Source organism: Plectropomus leopardus, chromosome 17 (assembly GCF_026936395.1).
Source record: "Plectropomus leopardus strain MGB_pleo_1.0 chromosome 17, ASM2693639v1, whole genome shotgun sequence".
Taxonomy (NCBI): Eukaryota; Metazoa; Chordata; class Actinopteri; order Perciformes; family Serranidae; genus Plectropomus; species Plectropomus leopardus.
In genome coordinates this window covers 15,116,453-15,136,093 of record NC_142192.1, presented here as the reverse complement: position 1 = coordinate 15,136,093, position 19,641 = coordinate 15,116,453, and the positions used below count along the sequence as shown (strand labels likewise).

The following is a 19,641-nucleotide window of genomic DNA, read 5'->3' as shown; positions in this document are numbered from 1 at the left end:
TACCAGAACAAAACAGCGCATATTGCACCTTTAAAATGCTGCTGCAGATGCTGCAAACACCATGCTGATTTAGGCAATCTCAACTATGAGCAGAAACATTCAAACTAATACTCATCAGGTTTTCTTACATTAGAGGGGGCTCAGTCTTACACAGTTTCATAATGTCATATTTTTTTTTATTTTGTTTTATTTAAGCAGAGGATCTCAACCATTCGTAACAGGTCTGAGATCAGCTTTCATAAAATCAAATCCAAATCAAAGAGCAGGGGAAGACTCCAAACTGACCCACAGCCAGCTGTTAGGGGCAAACCTCCCTCTGCCCCTCAGAAAGGATCCTTTGTACCAGGCCCCATGGGTGCCTCAGAGCTGCGGTTTTAGCTTTCATTGACACAAACTTTAGCCAATAGGACCCTCACCTATTCATGGACAGGAAGGGAGAAAACTGCAAGAAACAACTTGGTTCAGGGGGCAGAAATTCCTAAATGCTCTGCCGTCGTTGAGATTGCTCAAATGGTCAAGACCAACCGAGAGGTCTTCCTTTCATGGAGTATATCACAGCGTTTGGAGGAAAAATAAAAGGGGCAAAGAGACAAGGTAAAAGTATCTTTAAGAAATGTTGCTGTCATGGTTTCATGCATGTGTACTAACCGTCACTGTGGCGATGGAGAGATGAAGAGGAGGGAGAGGGAGAGGAGGAGGGTGGGGAGAGAAGAGGGGATACTCCATTAGAACATGTCATTTAAAAAAAAAAACAATGTTATATCCCATATCTGTTATTTTGAATTGTATTAACCTCTTTGTGTCAATGTAAAGATTTGTAGTTTCCTTTGCATGAGAACAAAGTCTACTAAAAAGTACTCTGTTAGAAACAAGACTGGATGCCTTCTTAGGGGACATTTAAATGTACAGTAACCATGTAAAAGTCTACAAAAATCCCATGTGCAAAGAAAATTTAGCCAAACTTAGCAACTTAGTAAATATTCAGTGTGAAACAAAAAGTTGCTCTTCTTGTGTGTTCTTGTGGCCTTTACAGCCATCTGAGGCTTGAAAATGTGACAGAGTTCAGGACTGTCAGTGCATAGCTACATTAATATCTCAAAAATATCCAACAAACTTTTCTGACATGCCTCAAACAACTAGCATTCCCGCATTGTTTATGTGCTCTAAATCTGTACGCTGTAGCACAGATATAAGCTCATGTTTTAAAAGCGTAGCTGAGGGCCATCGCCACATGCTAAACCTCTTCAAACTGTCTGCAACCAGCTTGAATCCCAATAGCATTCCAGATATTAAGGATGCTGCTGCTAACAGGCCTCAACAGGTAGTATATGCCCTTGGGACAGGAGTAGTTGGCCTGCTACTGCAAACAATACTGGTGAATATATGACATCTGTTATTGATGCTGTTTGGAATAAATGTGATTAAAAAGTGCATTTTTTTTCTTATTGTGTTAAAAAGTGGGTGCATTTTATTGATTGTGTTAAAAAGTGGGTGCATTTTACAGTTTTTTTTTTGTTCAAAAGTGAGTGCATTTTAGCCCAATTACAGTTCTATTATCCAAGACTGTGAGGCAGTTTTCATTATCGTTCATTCATGATGTCTCTATCTCTTGTATCACTCATGCAGGTGGACATGAGCTGGCCATGGCTGGATTTGGCATAGCTGGGACCTCCCCATGAACTCTTACGCCTCATGTCCAATCTCGACCACAAGGGGGCGCACTTGGACATTCAAAGTGATGTGAGACTGTTTATCTCCCTATTTAATGTACTAAAATAATGAGAGATGACCGAGAGCTTCGATTTTCAACGCAGACTATGTTTTTAAATCGTTTTGAGACCTAAATAAGAATAAATCAGGCAGTAAAGTGCAACTTAAAACAAGTTATAGAAAAACTTATTGTGTTTGACAAAATCTAGGAATAGTAAAATATGTATAGTATTTAGTCTTGTTTTTACTTTTTGATAAATAGAACTGTCTCTTTTTAAAGAGGAGAAAATCAAACTGGTGCCAAGTAGATGTTTGCACCAATGGCCACCAGGGGGAGACACCGCAGTTTCCTATAATAAAGCTTCATTAGCTGGACGCCTGGATGGAACAATATGTACAACGCCCCACGAAGTTTTTCATCCTATGTCTTAAAGAAAATTAACTTTTAGCTTATATTGACCACTCAACATGCACTAATAGTATTATAAATACACTTGGCTGACTACTTTTACAGGTCTCTTTAAAAGCGAGGAAACTTTTTTTTTTCAGGAGCGCAACTTCTCCCTCTCGGAAACTAATCAAATATAAATAATTGTATCCTTGGGAAAAGTTGAAGAATCCTTTGCATGAGCTCAATCCGTGGAGTTTTATTCTGCAGTGCTTTGAGCTGTCTCCAGGTTGACCTTCATGTAAGTCCCAAACAAAAGCCAAAGATCCTCAAGCAGTGGGAGCAAAAAAATATCCATCACAGAAAAAAAGCAGATATTCAAACTTACATTGACATGATGCTAGGTATGAAGTTACTGCAAGCAGCAACAGAATCCGAGTATCCACAAAGCTGAGCATGTCTAAGCAGACATGCAGACTCCTTGTGCTGCTAAACCCGTTTTAAACCACCCTCAAGCAGGCATACAGTTGTGGTGACACGAGTAACTCCAAACTGAGCACGAACCTGCTGCCGTGATGCTAGAATAATAAAGTTCTATCAGGCCTATTTATACGGCAGGAGGGTCCCTGGTCTGCGTGTCAAAAGTCAGCCCACCGACCAATGAGAGCAGAGAAACCCAATCTGACTCCCATCCCTCTCCAGCTCAGACTCAGTCATGTGGTGCTGCATCTCCCAGCCTCCTCTCCACCAGAAACCGTTTGGCAAAGCTTTGGCGATGATGACGAGTGCAACGTTTTAATTAGATCCATTCTTTTTGAGGACGTGGACAGCGTCGACGTTTAAAAGGGAGAAGAAGGCCTTACGTTTTTTCCCCTCTTTTTACTGCTTGCTGTGAATCCGGAGAGTCAGTAGTGAGATACGGGGCGCCCGGGCAGTCAACCTTGGGCGCACCCTAGGTTTGTGCGTAAAATGGCACATTTTGGTGCGCTTTGGTGGGCATCATTTGGCACTGAGAGGGCCTGAGTCTTCTGCACTTTGGATTTTATGGGGTACATTACATTTTTAAAAGAGTGTAGGGTTATCTATTGCATCGTTGTTGGATTTCAAATGGAACGGACTGTTAATGCGCCGTTTTTACGCACGGATTTTTATGCATTATTCTTCTACTGCTTTGGAGGACATTATTGTAACTACTTTGCTATTTTGTGTTTCTGACCAACTCCAATATCCCTCATTCAGCCAAGCAAATTTTGTCATCTTTCACGTTTTCTTCCACAGAAGTGCACTAAGCATTAAATCCACTGTCTGCTAAAATAAAATGATACTTCCTACATCTAAATATTTCTGTAACACTTCTAAACGCCTCAGATCAGATGACATTTATAGAATAAGAGAAAAAGCATTGGTCTAGTCTATCAGTGGAATGCAGTGATTCACATTCAACACACTCTGCTGGAGCTTTAGACTGACAAAAGACAGGTGTGAAGGAGAGATCTAGTTTCAATTCCTCTCTCTCGCTCTCTGAGCAGCTCCTACCTGCCCACATGACCAGACATGTCATCTATTCTACTGTTGTGACTCCAACAACACTCAGCGTGGCCCTCATACCACCTTATATCACACAGCCGTTGTCCATTCCATGAAGCACCCAGCATAATAAAAATCCTAAATTGGGACAAGTGCATTGATGAACTGAGTGATTTAACACTTGTATTTAAATCCACAGAGCACAAAAACAAATATATGGCCTTGTGGAAGCCATGTGTCCTGTATAGCTATCTTACATACATTTTGCTGATCCCAGGAGGAATTATTACAGCAAGCAATTTATGTTGGTAAATGCTTGTTGCTTTGACCAAACTTTAAAAAATGTGGACATAAGGCGGTTGGTTGACATCAAATAAACAACTAAAATCAGTTCAGAAATTGGTCAAGTTCCACCACTGTTGTTAATAACAGGCCTTTTTTCATGGAGGACATTTGGACTGTTCATAGTGATTAAAGGACAGGTGTACTGTACATAATAAAATTGACAATGACTGAATTCCATTTTGCTGCTTTGATTTCAGGGTCCTGGTGTTGTGCATGCAGGCTCACTGTCACGCTGACTCAGACACTTGGACAGAACCGAGCCATAACTAGCGTGGCACCTGTACTTTCCCTACTATGACAAGTCAAAATGTCGGCTGTAGAAAAGGTCAATTATCTTGTGATTCTCTCTCTACACTAAGCAGTGTGTCTTATCATATACCATGTATTCTAAAGCTCTGTAAGTACTCACTATTTAAACTACTCTTAAAGAGTAAAGAGACAGTAAATGAGGTTAAATCCTGGTTACAGTTTACTAATCTATTCCAAATAAATGCACAACTCATCTTTGCCTCCTGCCCTCAGACAGGCCCGCTCTCTTTCCTCCCCCTCTGTACAAGAAAAAAAGTAATTGTTGGACACTCCCGAAAAACTTCACCTCAGCTCTTCCCTAAGTCGAATCAGAAAGATAAAAAGGCAGAGAAAAAAAGAAGAGGAGGGACAAGCAAGCAAAATGAAGTGTGTTTTAAAGATGGCAGAGCTCCCACTCACTGCAGAGTTACATTCTCATGTTTGCTGCGTAGCTGAAGCCTTGAGAGACCAGACAGGCGGCGTAAGGGAATCAAAGATGGCTGCAAAGCTCCACATCATCAGACTTTTTTCTCTTGATTCAACCACGTTACACATGAAACAGACAATTATGTTTTATCCCAGGGAATAGTCACTCTCTGTAGACATTCAAAAGCATAGTTAGATTTTAAACAAAACATTCATTAGAAGATTGAAAATTTTAATGTAATTTAAAAAAAAAAAAGAGTCAAGAAAATCTGTTAAATTTTTGTAAGATAAAATTACCCTTAACTTGATTTTAAAAACAAACTCTAAAGCCTTCATTTTGATTAATTTGATTACACATTTTCTGGTATGTGTCCTGCAAGTATTTTAAAGTCCTTTTCCAGGCATTGATCAAACTCTTATGCTTATTTCCCCCCCCATGAATAAACCCCCTTTTTGCTTTATAATGGCTTTGATGTCATTTTACACATTTGGATTTTTTAGTCTGTGTGGATCTATGAGGGGCAGATTACAGCCAACCCTCATCCCTGTTCACCTTTGACTCTGCTCATCAAGCACTGCCTCTGAACAGTAATCGATAACATGAGCCTTCAGCTTGACTGGCAACTTATAACTTGTTGCTAATGTTAGATAAACCTTGTTCTCAGTCACTGCTGCCACTTGTCACTGCCATATCTGTACCGGAAACCAAATTTGTTCTACGTATGTGCAAAGATATTTGAGATTAGGTATTGACCTCGAATGGTTTGAGTCAGGACAGCCAATTGGTCAGGGGATAGGTTCTGAACAAATCCGATTTCCTGTAGGGAACAGGTAATGAAATGAAAGTGAAACTTAGCTCACTGATACGTAAACTGCCTTCTCCTCTGGTGAAGTAGGTAGAGCTGCGACTGAAGCAGCTATGTGATGTGCTCATCAGGTATGTGACTCCCCCAACACTCGTCCACAATCACCTTCACCCCTCGGTGTGGTGGTGGAGACCTTAGAAAAAAACACAAAGTTAGCATGTAGCTAGCTTTGAGGTGTTAAACAAGAGGTAGTTAAGGTTGGGGTTAAGGTCATAGTTAGGGTTACATCTCATAACTTGTAGGGTGAAACGCATTCATTTATAATTTATTATGAAGTGGATTATTGCAACGTTTGGCCGTAAACTTGGTCAAGTTCCACCAAGAAATTATTTTCGGTGTATGAATATATAGAAAATATCAACTGAACTGAATAGGCATCATCTTGGGGTCTATAATGATACACCTATGTCCGACACCCTTCTTTTTGCTGTAGTTATGGGATTAGTTTAAGTTTACTTTAAGTTTATGACGTAACAAACCCTGGAGATCAGAATCTGTGTTTTTGCTACTGTCACTGGTATACTGCAATTCCTGGGTAAAGATGCTGAGCCATGGTGTTGACTGCTAATTTTTGCTCATGATATGTCTTGTAGCACATAAAAACCCACCATATGTATGTTACAAAAGGGTAAAAACTTGATTTTCACTGGAGGGGTCTTTTTAGGCATTTTCAGGAGACAAAACTTCTATTCCAAAAGAATGTGAGATTGTCCTGTGGGTTACTTTATCACTGGGAGCAGACAGTGAGTTTAGGTTACCTAATGCATCTGCAAACTGTTGATTTATTCAAGTCTTTATTCTCCTGGGAGGCAGTTGGTAGCAGCAGAAAAACTAGTAACCTGGCCACATTAGTTTAGCCTCCCAGTTTAACCTCAAATGTAGTGACCAAAGAAACCCCTGCCTTCACAGTTTATTGTCCTTTCAAGCGTGCTTTTACTCATGAAATAACAATGGCAGAGTGTAAAAGTAAAGTCAGTTAAACTGAAATTCAACCAGATTTATTCCTTTCTTCTCCTGGACATTTTTTTTAATCCCTCGGCCATTTTGAATCTAACATTTTGCTCCTCTCCTCTGCTGACTCCCATAGGGCTGCCAGCTGGGCCTGCAGACGGATTCCTCCAGATGTGCTGCGCTCTCATTGGCTTGTTCAATTTGTTTCCTCACTGGCCCCCCCCACTGAGTCTCATATTAACATTGTGATGCGGAAGAAAGAGCTGAGGATTATGGGTGGAGCAGATCCTGTCATGTCAGAGGTGGCTGTCCACCTGTCAGCCAGCTGGTAAGAAAACAGCAGTGAGATAAAAAGAAACAAGATATGATCAAGTGCTGTATGCCTAGGTGGCAATGTATATCTGTCACATCCTTGATAGCGAAACACCAGAGTATATCTGATGTTATTAAGTCACAGTGTGGCTATGAATCACAAAAAAGATCACTTTAAAACACTTTAACTGGCGGGATGTAAGGCCTTAAAATCATCAATTGAATGTCAGTATCTTGAATATAAAATATATTAATGTAAAGAATTGAAATTTTCATGTAGGATTCTCATATAATCTAAGAAATTAAACAAACTGTTGTATTCTTCTACTGTAAAATAAAGTGACTTGTATAGATATATGTATGTGGCCCACACACTCAGACACTGGCAGCTGTCTGTAGAGGAAGTTTAGAGACGGAGCGGATAGAAAGAGAAAGTTGGTGATTAAAGAGGAGGAGCACAAACACATACCTATAATCCTTTCAGCGACTGAGGGAAAGAGAGAGACGACAGAGATGAGAAAAGATCAAAAATACAGTTGAAGGTTGAAGGAAGCAGAGAGAGTGATGGATAAAAAGGTTCAGACTCACTGCCCTCTGTGACACTCACACACACACACACACACACACACACACACACAGAGGCACTAATTAAACAGGGCACTGCACACACACGCACGCATGTGCGCGCGTGCACACACACACACACAGACACACACACACACACACACACACAGACACACACACACACACCAGCAGACATGCAGGGGCGGTTGAGGTTTTCAAATTACAGCCTATATTCTAGGCAGTTTTTCTCTTTCTCCTCTCTGAACACTTGCAACGAACTTTCCACGCAGGAGTACTGTCGGAAAAACTAGAAACTATGAATCTCAGCTTGTCTATGACAAAAATGCTTTTGTTAAATAATGAATTAGAATTTTTAAGATGTGGAGTGTAGGATGGTATGATAGGAATAAGCAGCCACTGCAGATTTTTTACATCCTGGCACCAAAGAACACCCCACCAACCGATCTACAGCTCAAAGTAAAACATTATAAAGCCACTTGCCATTAACCACAAGTCATATTAGACCATGTAATATCGCAGCAGATACTGAACTATGATGTTTTACATTACTTGTGAATTTGGCCATCATTTGTAAGAGGAAGCTTGTGTACTTCTCTCAAAAGTTAATCCTTTTTTAAAGGGACAGTTGCACCCAAAATCAGACATACACATTTTTTTCCTCTGACATGTAGAGCTGTTAACCAGTCTTGATTGTTTTGGTGTGAGTTGCAGAGTGCTGAAAATATCAGCCGGAGAGATGTCTGACTTCTCTCCAAATTAATGCAACTACATGGCACTCAGCTTGTGGCGCTCAGAACATACAAAAATTAATTTGAAAAACTCAGCAGTAATTTCTCTTTTCAGAAATAATGACCTGGTTACTCGAGATAATCTACAGACCTTGTTGTGAGCAGTTTCATGTAGGAACTATTTTCCCTCTAAGGTACTACATCCGCCAGCTGTATCACCTCACAAAAGGAGATGTGTAAATCAACAGACGAGAAGCTCTTACCCATAGAGACAGAGTACAGATAAGTCCTGTTCGCTCCGCTTTTCAACAGCTCAAAGCGCTTTCACAGGACATGTCACATTCACCCAGTCACAAACATTCACACAGTGGTGGCTGCTGTATAAGGTGCCACCTACTAGGTAGCAACCATTCATATGCATTCACACTCCAATGACCCCGTATTGGGAGCAATTTGGGGTTCAGTATCTTGCCCAAGGATACTTTGACATGTTGCCTGGAGGAGCCGGGGATCAAACCGCTACCCTTCTGATTAGCAGACAACCCACTCTACCTCGGAGCCACAGCCGCCAATATCTCAGCAACTCACACCAAAACGATATGGATTGATAAATAGCACTACAAGTCCCAGAAAAAATATGTGTTTTTGATTTTTGGTTGAACTTTTCACTTAAGCCCAAATATTATTATTGGCTGGACCATCCTTTTAAAGAGAAATATTCTAGCTGTGAGCTGAGTCATTCCCATCGAATTTAGCTTACATATTTGGGATCTTTGAAACGTTGGGTTTGAACAATGTCTGGCTGCACAGCATGAGTTTGTAATGACTTGTTCACCAGCATGTCAATCAATAAGGCAGCAGCTATCTATACTTATAGGGCAATGACTCAGTTCTTTTCCATTTAAGGTTTTAAAGTTTGAACAGGCTCAGTGGGACGTTCAAAGTAGCAGTGGCATTTGGTTAATTTAGTTAACAAGCTAACAGCGCTTACAACGGATCAACAATGTGCTACTGCATTTTTTGAAAACACTACATATCACACAGAAGCCAGAGACTGTGTCGTATTATTTTTGCTGTGAGCTGTAAAGTCATCACTTCTCAGCACGTTGCAGAGTCTCTCTTCCTCTGTGTCGCTGCCTGTACGCAGGTGCTTGTACCAAAGAGTAGCGTGAAAGTCACGAGCGTTTACTACGCTTAAAAAAGCTGGGGACCAAAACACCCCCCAGAAGTCTCCTGCACAGCACATTGACAAGCGAACAACTAAACAAAACGACTGCTCGACTTAAAGCAATTTCAGCCGACTGAGGGGTCTCTGACTGATGATTCGACTCTCCGAATTTCAAGGGGCAGCCCTAAATATTTCCTTGTTTTATCAGGTGATAGGCAGGGAATCACTACTCCTTCAGACTGTCAGTTTCAGAAAGCATCAACTGGTTGCAAAAAGCGTAATAGTCAGGCGTGTCGATTTATTTCGATTTAGAGGAGAACCTGGAGGTTCCTGGCACTCGCTCAAGTCTTTAAGCATGACGATTAAAAAGGCTGGCTGAGTCAAAGAATTCAGCTCTCTCGTTGGCTCAACAGGCCTGAGCGCATATCAGCATGCTGGGGCCACTGACATTATTCCCCCTGCTGTCTGACTCTGTAGCACCCAGGAAGGAAGGAACTGGGGGGAAACTAGTAAAAGACAGGCCAGGGCTTTTTAAGGAGCACTCATTTACTTTAAGTGCTTCAAATTATACAACACACCCGGCCAAGTTTGCGATGTGTCTGTATGTATGTAACGCCTTTCCTCGCTCTTTCCCTTCCTTCTCTTGCTTCTACCCCTTCCTTGTATCATTTCGTGTCTCCCCCTGCCTTCACCACCATCTCTTCGGCTTTTTCTCTTCCTCCTTGTCTGCCTTCTCTCCCTCAGGTTACCACATCTGCAGACTGTTTCCACTGGAATATATTTGTTGAACTTTTAGACTTGAGCTGCCGGGAGGCGGGGTTATTGAAGAGTTGGTCTAATGTCAGTCTGGGGATGGGTGCAGGGAAGGAGTGAGGGGTAAGGGAGAGTATAAATATGTGTCAGGAAACACAAGCGAGCATGGTGGAGGAGTTGAGTCACAGTGAATAGCTGTTCCACTGGAGATACACTTAACAATCACAGAAAAAAATAGCTTTTCTCCATGGCTTCTTGCATCTTTCTTGCATACTTCTGAGGATTTATCAAAATTGAAGCAAAGACTATCTTCCCCTAAAAAACTTTCCGTCAATGAAAGATCTGAAGTGATGAGAAAGAACGTGAGAATTGCAAAAAGAAGTAGGAGGCAAAAAGGAGAAAATTAAAGTAGGGAACCTCCCTTGGCTGGGACTAACACATGGTTAGATTTGCCTGTGTGTCCACATGACTCACAGTCTGGTCAGCAAAGGCATAATAAACGTGACAGAAATATCCCCGCACAATGTCACCAGAGTCCACGGCAGGCAGCTAATTGCTAGATAGAGCAGAGCCGCGGTTTGAGAGGGGAAAAAAAAGTCCAACTCATATAAATGGAGTGCAAGAGAATGTCCATATATATGTGTTTTTTTTCTTTTAATCTTTTTTTCTTTTGAAAGGCTGCATGAATATGCAAAAGCGTCAAGTTGATCTTTTGATAGAGTTCAGTCAAGGTTTTGGCAGCCATATTAGCGACTGTTCTCACAATGAGGAAATCCTTCTTACTTTACTACTTTATAAATCGTCCCTTTAACTGGGATATTTGTCTTCATCCATCATGTTTGGGTAACTAATCCTTTCAACGTAATAGAGTGCAAGAAGTTAAAGACTGACTTTGTAAGAATTAAAACTCAGTATTTGCAATATCTTTGTTGTGACTTTAGGACAATTAAGATCCACTAGAGCCAGTTGTTAGCCACGCTTGCCACGCATGACTCCAGGGAGTGCCATGTCAGTCTGTTGGTTAGTCTACCGCTTTGGTCCAGACTATACATCTCAACATTTATTGGCTGATGAAACTTTGTACACAATTCATAGAGCCCAAAATATGAATCTGAATGACTTTCTGTAGCACCACCAGCAGGTTGACAAATTAATGATATTTGAGCAAACTGTCTCCATTGCTATGACATTAGATGCAAATATTCATGTTCCCTGCAGGATGAATTAACAGCTTTGGATTCTTTAGTTTTAAATCTAGCATCATTAACGGGTCAAAAGTTTAGTTTTTCCAATACTTTGCTTCTACCATTGACTGTAGGCCAGAGATACTCAGTCAGTTAATCTAGAATGTTAAGACTTTTCTAGGATTTTAGCAAATTTTAATGACTTTAAGATGTTTCTACGATTTTAGGATGTTTCTTGGATTTTAGGACAGTAAGGGCTTAGCTAGGACCACTGCTGGAGGGTGCAAGGGATTCTCTACTGGCACTTTTTTGATGGACAAGTTCTATTTTTAAGGTTGATTCATACTCTCTGGTACCATATGTATACTAATAGTACAAAAACTGTTACCAGTGTGAATCACTTTATTTTGATCGTGCGTTAGAAAATGGTTGTGGGACCACCAGGCACCCTATTGGGGGCCAGATTTGGCTGGCGGGGCATGAGTTGAGTATAACGGCTGTAGGCTACATAAATATGGAGAGTGCCCCCAAGACGTTCACCAAGTTTTGAAACCGATTTTCGTAGTGGTCAAACAATGGAATACCAACTTCTGAAGTTGAAGTTGAAGTTTAGGATAAGAAGTTGAAGTTGCCCCCCCCCCTCCATAGACTACATTGTAAAATAGATGTCTGTGAATCAGTGGATTATATTTTTTTTTTGAGCATCACAACCCCTGGGAAATAGTTATTTTTACTATTAGGATTTGATCCATTCGGTCCAATAACAATTTGTTATGTTATGCATTTTGTCATGTTAGCAAGGTGCCAGACTGGAAAAGCCAGAGGAAGAAAATATTGTTTTTTGGTGTCATAACCACTGAGAAACTTTCATAAGAATGCACAGGGGCCCCACCAACGGCGCTGTATCTAGTTCTTTATATATTTCCATGGCATAGACTCTGGCTCTTAAAGTTATCAGGTGTAAATGATCGCAGCATCTGTAGCCAGGGAGTTTTGGCTTTATTTCTGTAGAGTGGTAACAAGTGGAAACGTGTTGGCCATCTTTATATACTGTCTCTCACTGAACTGGCATTTTCTTGATTCCTAATTTTGTTTTAGTATTAGCAAATATAAACATGCGAACATGCCAAACTAAGATGATTAACATGGTAAACATTATACCTGCTCGGCATATTAGCATTGTTTATATTATATTATACTATATTAGCATTTAGCCAGTCACAGAATTATTAGTCTTGAAATATGCTGGATTTAAACTGTATGTAGGCTATGTAGCAAAGCTTTGTAGTTTTAATGCTCATTGATGAACATTTTTCAGTAGACTCAACTTGCAAACCCCAGAAGGAAACTGTTCCATTTTTACAGTCTATCAGACTCCTCTGAGTTGTAGGAGGCATGGCAGACCAAGTTCTTCAAAAAATGGAAAAATATATCGATTTACAGTTACAATTACATGTTTTTTTAAATGGTTAAATTGAGGTTTGTGATATGTCTCTGATGCTTCGTGTAAGCAAATGTTTCAGGGACAGTTTTGATGAAGGATCCAGGAACTGCAAACTGTGCTAAACAGCTTTAATCCTGTTTAGTGAAACCAGTGTTTTGGCCGTTAAAGGGTTAAGCTGAACTCAGTTATGGTGAGCGGAGGAGAGAGCGCTGAAATCTTTTCCATATTACGGCACACATGAGGAACACATTTAAGTGAGTTCAGCTGTCTGGAGTCTCTCTCTCTCTCTCTCTCTCTTTCTCTCTCTCTCACTCTCTCTCTCTCGTGCTGGCTGGTTAGGGGCGAGTTCAACACAGCAGTATATCATTACACATCTGGGAAAATGCACTCAGAGGTCCGGATGACACACCAGAGAAGAAAAGAGACAATACACTCCATCTGTAACTAACCTCTGAAAGACAGAGTCTCAAAAGAAGAAATGGTAAAAAGAGAAGATTTACCAAATTCTCTAACACAACAGCATGCACCAAAAAACAACCACTTTGTTTCCATAAGAGCTACAAGAGAGAACATCAGTGTTGTTATGAAGCCAATAACATCCTTATACTCTCAAAGAAAAATCACTTTAAGCCCAGCAAAAGATCTGAACAAGACAAACCGTGGCATTGATATTAACACTAATGGAAATCTGAGACTTCAACTTCTTTCTCTCCTCCGTCACTTCCCCTCAGTAACTCCACCTCTTTCAAATCGCTCCTGTTCCTGCAGTTTTATTTCAGTATGATGGATGCAGACTGGCCAAGCTTTCAGGAGGGAGGCATCTTGCAATTCTTTTTTTTTCCAGTATGGAAACTGTTGTTTCCCTTCAGTCCCAGGTCCACATACCACAATAATATTGCTTCCATGACTTCAGCTGCGTCTGAGAAGTTCTCTCTGCAGATACTATTTGCTAGAATAAACTGCTGCAATGCCATCCCTGTTTCTGTCTTCCTTTAGACACTAACATACAAAGACGATAGGGTCCCTGCAGTGAGAATGATGAGTGGCAAACAAGAGTTATAGAGGTGAGGTCAAAGTTGAGGAGAAAAAAAAACTCCACGCATCACCAAAAGGGCCACATATGCCACCCCCCTCATGCCTGACCTCAACCCTTCCATGTCCTGTAAAGGAGGAGACACATTTGAGGGAACTAAAAAAGAAACCTCCTATTTTCATCCTATTTCACCATTATTTCTTATTGTCTCTCATCTAAGGATCCTGTCAAGTGTTAGCTTTGCTTTTGTTTACTTCATCATTTAACATTTGAAGTGGTCTCACATCACTGCCAGGGAATTTGCAGCTAATTCATAATTCACCTCATTTTGGTGGAAGTGAAACCATTCACCACTTTAATACTTGCAGAAGAAGTCTCAGAAGTCTTAAAGGAAATAGATAAGAAAGCACAAAATTGAAAGTCTGCACCCTTTTCTGTCTCTTTATCCCTGAGGAGTTACTTTGATTAAAAGAAAAAAGTTTCTTCTGTGGTGTTGTACATCTAAGTTGAAATGAATCCCCTTGCATTCAGCCTTGCTCACACAGTTTGTGAGTTTTTGTTAGGAAAAGCTCCAGTGTCTGGCCTCTCTGTCTTTACGGCTGCAGTCGGTGTGACAACAAGGAAGTAAAATGACTCCTCCAGACCTCCTCCGCACTTGAATGATTTCACAGATGGGGAGGAGGAGAACGGTCCACAAAAACAGTTGGAACTTGTAAAAGCTAGGCAAGACTTCTGATGCAGGAAAAAGAAGGTTTCTACTTTACCTTTCTTACATTCATGTTGCTGTACAAACCCTTGGTGGGATATTTGATCTTGTTACAGACAATTCCTCTAATCATTACATCTTGATAAGTTTCGTTATGTTGTACAAGAACTGGGATATAATTCAAAGTCATATCTCAAAAGTCTCAGAACAGTAAAACCCATTTAACTTCTTTATGTTAGAGTTAATTTTTATCTTGCCATAAAAATGGCGTCACATGGCTCACAAGTTGTGATTTCATTGTTTGGCCATGAAAATTGGTTTCAAAGACAGAATAAAGTTGATTTTGAGATGAGACCAAAACCTTCAAAAGGTGGTCTTGAGATTGGTCACACTTTTGATCACAAGCTTTGGTTTAGGGTTGATAATCACCTCGTTAAAAATGTTAAATAAATCATATAAATACTACTAACCTACTCTGTCTTGGATGTATCCATAATCATAAAGTCCAGTCTCTATACACCATATACATTTACCTGTTTATAACCTTGTAGAATGACAACCTAATAAATAAAGAAATGTTAGCATTTTACATTTCTGCAAACCATAGATATGTTACATTATGTATGTTTCAAATGGTTTATATTTATGTTTTACTTGTACCCAGCTGGCCACTGACGTCAGTGGAATTAGGTTGTGACGTCAGTCTGATGTTGAATATTTATGACAAATGATGAAGATTTTGGTAGTTTTAACTTGTGTTTAAGCAGAATCCAAGTTTTCCCGAATTACTCATGCCAACATAATCTTGAGGTAGAATAACACCATTTAGTTGTGAGCTATGATGAACAAAACCAAACTACAAAAACATCAGAATGTTTACAGATACACAATGCCAAATTTATAAAGAGGAGATCCAAAGTGTGTCTCTTTTTTTTCTCAGCAAATTGGCATTACCACCTCTTTGGCTGGACTTTATTGTATCTATGCCTATAAAAAAGTAAAGATGAAATATGGTGATGTTTTCTTTTTCTATTTCAAAAGTTTATTTCCAGGGGAAATGAATGAGAACTTTTCAATTAATGACTTTTTATAGTGATTCCTGTGTGACTTTGTAGTGGTCCTCTTATTATTTTCTAAGTATAGCATTTAAAAAATAAGTATATTAAACTAATATCTTTTTTATGTTTTGGTTGAAAATAGAGGGTTTTGTTTTTAAATTAAAACGTTTTTAAAATTAAAATTATTTTGAAATTAAAGTTTTTTTGACAGTGTCTCCAGCCAAATGGGCACATTTTTGGCTTGAGCCTCCTCTATGCAAGCCTAGTGCCACCCTTAATATGAACCTCTCCAGTGTGTGAAGCAACATGGTGTCACCCTTGCCATTCTGGGACATACAGGAATTGGCTTGGAGTCACGTGACCATACACCCAGCCCACCTTTGTAGATACACCATTAACTGATGAAGGCCACAAGCCGAAACATGTTAGTCTTTCAATAAAGTTGTTCTAAATACTACAAGTATTACTGAAGTTTCTATACTGATGTCAGATACCAGCTGGGTGGCGCACATGTTGAAACTTTAGGTTTCTCTACATGTTCGGTTTTCAATTTTATTTTGTGACAACACTATGGTTATCATATAGTTAAGTTTAGGTTATGATCAGGAAAAGTTATGATCAGGAAAAGATCAGGTTATGATCAGGAAAAGATCTTCTTTCGCTTTAAAACACTTTGATTTGTTGCCACAAACATGACTGGAAATGTGTCCCTAAAAAATACCCAGTTTTGTCACAGCAAACATGACTGAAAATATCCTAATGTGTTGTTAAAAATACCTGTTTGTTGGTCTTCAACAGTGGTCTGCTGATGTCTGCTGCTTAGAAGCCATCTCATCTGGATGTCATGCCATCAATCATCCCTTCCTCTTCCTGATGAGAAGCTCAGCTCAAACCTGAACTACGCCACTTTAGAAATGCTGATATGTGTTGTACAGAAACGTAGAACATTTTATTCTGGCGGGCTGACAATGAAAAATAACTGAACTGGGACCAACTCAATGCACTGTAACATTGCTGTAATTCTGCTCCCTCTGCAGAGATTTGTTGGTGAAATGAACCACTAAAAGCGATTGCACCCTGCCTCTACTGGGTTAAAGGCTTAAATGAGCACTTTAACAGTCTGCCACCTGCTTCCAATCAAACCTCCACCTGCCACATAAAACACCTGGTGGATGCTTGCTGAGGGCAATCAGCCTGTTAAACTTCCCTGAGCATGTGGTTAAAAAGTTGTGGCCTGGGGACAGAGAGGACTGCTGTCACAGCTGATTTTAGATGTTTGACTCATCACTTTGGGATATGATGGAGAAATTATGAAGCTTTTGTGTAACATTTTTTGTTAATTCTTCTTCTAATTTTTAATTCATGTCTTTCAATAATGCTTAAAAGAAAAGTTAGAGCTGTCAGAAGTGAAATTCTTTGTTGAAATGTCTAATTCAAATAACATATTAGTAGACATGAAAAGATGATTAATTTAGCAACAACACAAAGGTGAAGACTGGAGAGCTAACATGACTGATGTACACTGCAAATTTGACTCCATGCAGCACATTTTTTGAACGTGCTCATGTTTTTGGTAAACTGAACATGTGAATTTTTTATTTATTTATTTTTTTTTTTACCAAAAATTATTAAAAAAAACTAATTTAAATACTTGGATCACTACGCATATATGAATGTAGTTGAACTACCAGCCGTTTAATTACATGAAGTTCACTACTCTCCAACATTGTGAATATCTGAAGGAATTTCAACAAATCAGTAAAGATTCACAGAAAAAAAAAGTTCTTATATTTTTTACAACACAGCCACATAGACAACATTTCTAAAACAACACATTAAGTTGAAGCAAGCTTGGGAAATATCTGCATGTGAATGATAATCACAAAGTTTTATTTTAAAAAACAACAAACAAGCAAACAAACAAAAAAAGGTTATGCATGTAAAGTAGTTAATTTTTAGGACTGGGCCGAATGTTGACTAGTTAACTGTATGAACTGTGAGCAGTCTTTTGTGAACGTTGTCTAAGTCTGTGTACGTGTGTGTGTGTTTGGGGGTTGGGAGTACCATTAACATCCGTCCTCACAGTTGAACATGTTCCATATGTTGTTGTTTGTAACTACACACTTTGTACTTGAACTTTTGTGTTAAAGAGTGAAAAAAAGTCACCTTGCTCTCATGTCTTTGTGTTTATTAGATCAACAGCCTGTGGATTCGGAATAAATCCTGAAAAACTAAGTCAGGATCTGAGATCTTTTTTGTCTCCATTTGATCACCCTGTCTGGGAGCAGCGTTACCTCTTGCATTTTACTCAGCTGCTGTGTCACTTTTTCCACCCGCTCAGCCAGTGGGAGGAGGAGGAGGGCTGCAGCAGTGGAAAGCTAAAGCTATGTGAGGAAGACATCTCCTATCGGCTGCAGGAAAACCAGCCAGCCTTAAATTCAAGACCCCGGCATTGTTGGGCAAAGATACCTGATTTTGCTGAAAAACTATTATATATGAAACTGAAATAATGAGAACGAGGTAGTGGTGTGCTTGAGGACTGTCATCATATGTAACTGTATAAAAAATCAGTTCAGGTGCTCTTGAAAAGATGTTGTCATGATAAGAGGAAAAAACACTTCAGGCACTCCTGTGTAGAGCAGGAACAACTGCACTTACGTTAAAAGGCTTATATCAAAGCATGGCTACTGGCATTAAAACACCAAAAGTAAAGTGAATGCAGGTGGGTGACAGCAGTGGCTCACAATGAGAAGCCATTTTGAAGATGGCACGTCTCCATAAGTTTTCAGAATAAAAATATGTTACAGAATTTGTCTTGTTTCTTTGTTATTAACTTTTTTTTGTCTCTCTCTTTTATACTTATTTTTTAGGTTATTTTCTGATACACTTTATTAATTTCTTGTTAATTTTTTCAGTAATTTCATCTTTCATGCTCATTGCCTTCTTCCAATGTTTTGAGAGAAATCAAGCTAGTTTGCTCTGGTTTCAAAGGGTTAACCAGTCCCTTTAAGATTAACAATATATTTTACAAGACACCTAGCCAAGACAAAACTTTAACGAAAAAGAGTTATAAAGTCACAGACAAGAAAACCACAAGAGAAACATAGAAGAACTTAGTAAGACAACATCTTACTTTCATTTCGTCAAGCGTTAAACATCACATCACATATGTAATAATGTTTACTTTCTTTATGACATTTTTCAAATTATAATGTGGAATGGGAAAGGGACTAATTATAGACATGGAAGATGGAAAGTTTAAACAAAGAATTATCTTTATAGTTGCCATTTTATTTTTTACATTGTCTCCATTTTCTTCCAATTTCTAACATAACCTATATTCAACTCTACTAATTCTTCTAATATCAAACTTTTCACATATCACCCTCACACTCAATTCTGCTGGTGATTCTGTTTCAGACAGTTAAATTAAGCTGCAATATTATAGTTTCTTGAGGGTCACATGAAATGGAACGAAGTAAAGAGTTTGCCGAACCTTCAGTGGGAGCTACACTTGGTCACAGCAGGAGGAGCCTCTACATCGAGACCCCCGTCCTGCAAGGAGGAGCTGGGAGGAAAACGATGCTAATGATGAGGAAGCATAATCCAAAGTCAGAAACATGTGAAGTATATTAAAGGAGAAGCCTGTTCAGAGACGATAAATGAGAAAGCAGAACATGAAAGACAACACTAAAGATATTAAACAAGAGTTAGTTTAATCTATGCTTCATTTAATTAACTCTTTATCACACTGATTTAATTAAACTGTGTTGGCCAAGCATTAAAAATTCATGATTTAATGGTGAAATCTGTGATGATTGTAAGCTGTCTCTAATGAGCAATAACTTAACGTATGTAAGTGTGTGAATGTATTTGTCCACAAAACTAATAGAAAGAAAAATTCTTTAAACCCTCTGGTATACAAAAAGCCATTGTTGGGAGAGGAAATTTAAACATTTTAAGGATATCTCTATACATATGAATGCACATACTTGTACACGCAATGGCATCTTTTTTTCCTCTTTCTCCCCTCTTCTAAAAATCCTCCTCGTTCAGATATTCTAGTTTCACAAGCTCCACATCATCACTTCTCCTCCTCCTCTTCTCTGCCTGTAGCACAGCTTGTCTGGATCCATGGTTTTGGATCACAGTCCAAATGTTAGGGTTTG

At 39.3% G+C, this 19,641-nt stretch overlaps 1 protein-coding gene and 2 long non-coding RNA genes across 5 annotated transcripts in view; 1 reads left to right on the top strand and 2 right to left on the bottom strand.

The window, feature by feature from the left end:
* col1a2 (collagen, type I, alpha 2) overlaps window positions 1-2,684 on the bottom strand; it is a 23,170-nt gene extending 20,486 nt beyond the window's left edge. Inside the window, exons 1-2 of the mRNA XM_088090745.1 lie at window positions 2,487-2,684; window positions 1,643-1,647 (exon numbers count right to left, since the gene is read on the bottom strand). Of these exons, the coding sequence (XP_087946871.1) occupies window positions 1,643-1,647; window positions 2,487-2,556 (75 nt within the window). The 5' untranslated portion in view covers window positions 2,557-2,684. The remainder of the gene's footprint in view (window positions 1-1,642; window positions 1,648-2,486) is intronic.
* On the top strand, window positions 456-17,707 carry LOC148186625 (uncharacterized). Its single transcript, XR_015779540.1, has 4 exons — window positions 456-594; window positions 1,627-1,740; window positions 6,638-6,829; window positions 16,271-17,707. It is a non-coding gene; the product is annotated as an uncharacterized LOC148186625 (long non-coding RNA).
* Window positions 5,550-19,641, bottom strand: part of LOC121957415 (uncharacterized) — a 60,518-nt gene continuing 46,426 nt past the window's right edge. The window contains exons 8-10 of one of the 3 annotated variants that reach the window (XR_015779538.1): window positions 19,465-19,641; window positions 16,250-19,117; window positions 5,550-5,683 (exon numbers count right to left, since the gene is read on the bottom strand). This is a non-coding gene — a long non-coding RNA (uncharacterized LOC121957415). Of the gene's footprint in view, window positions 5,684-16,249 lie in introns of all 3 variants that reach the window. The other 2 variants (XR_015779539.1, XR_015779537.1) reach the window with 2 other exon arrangements.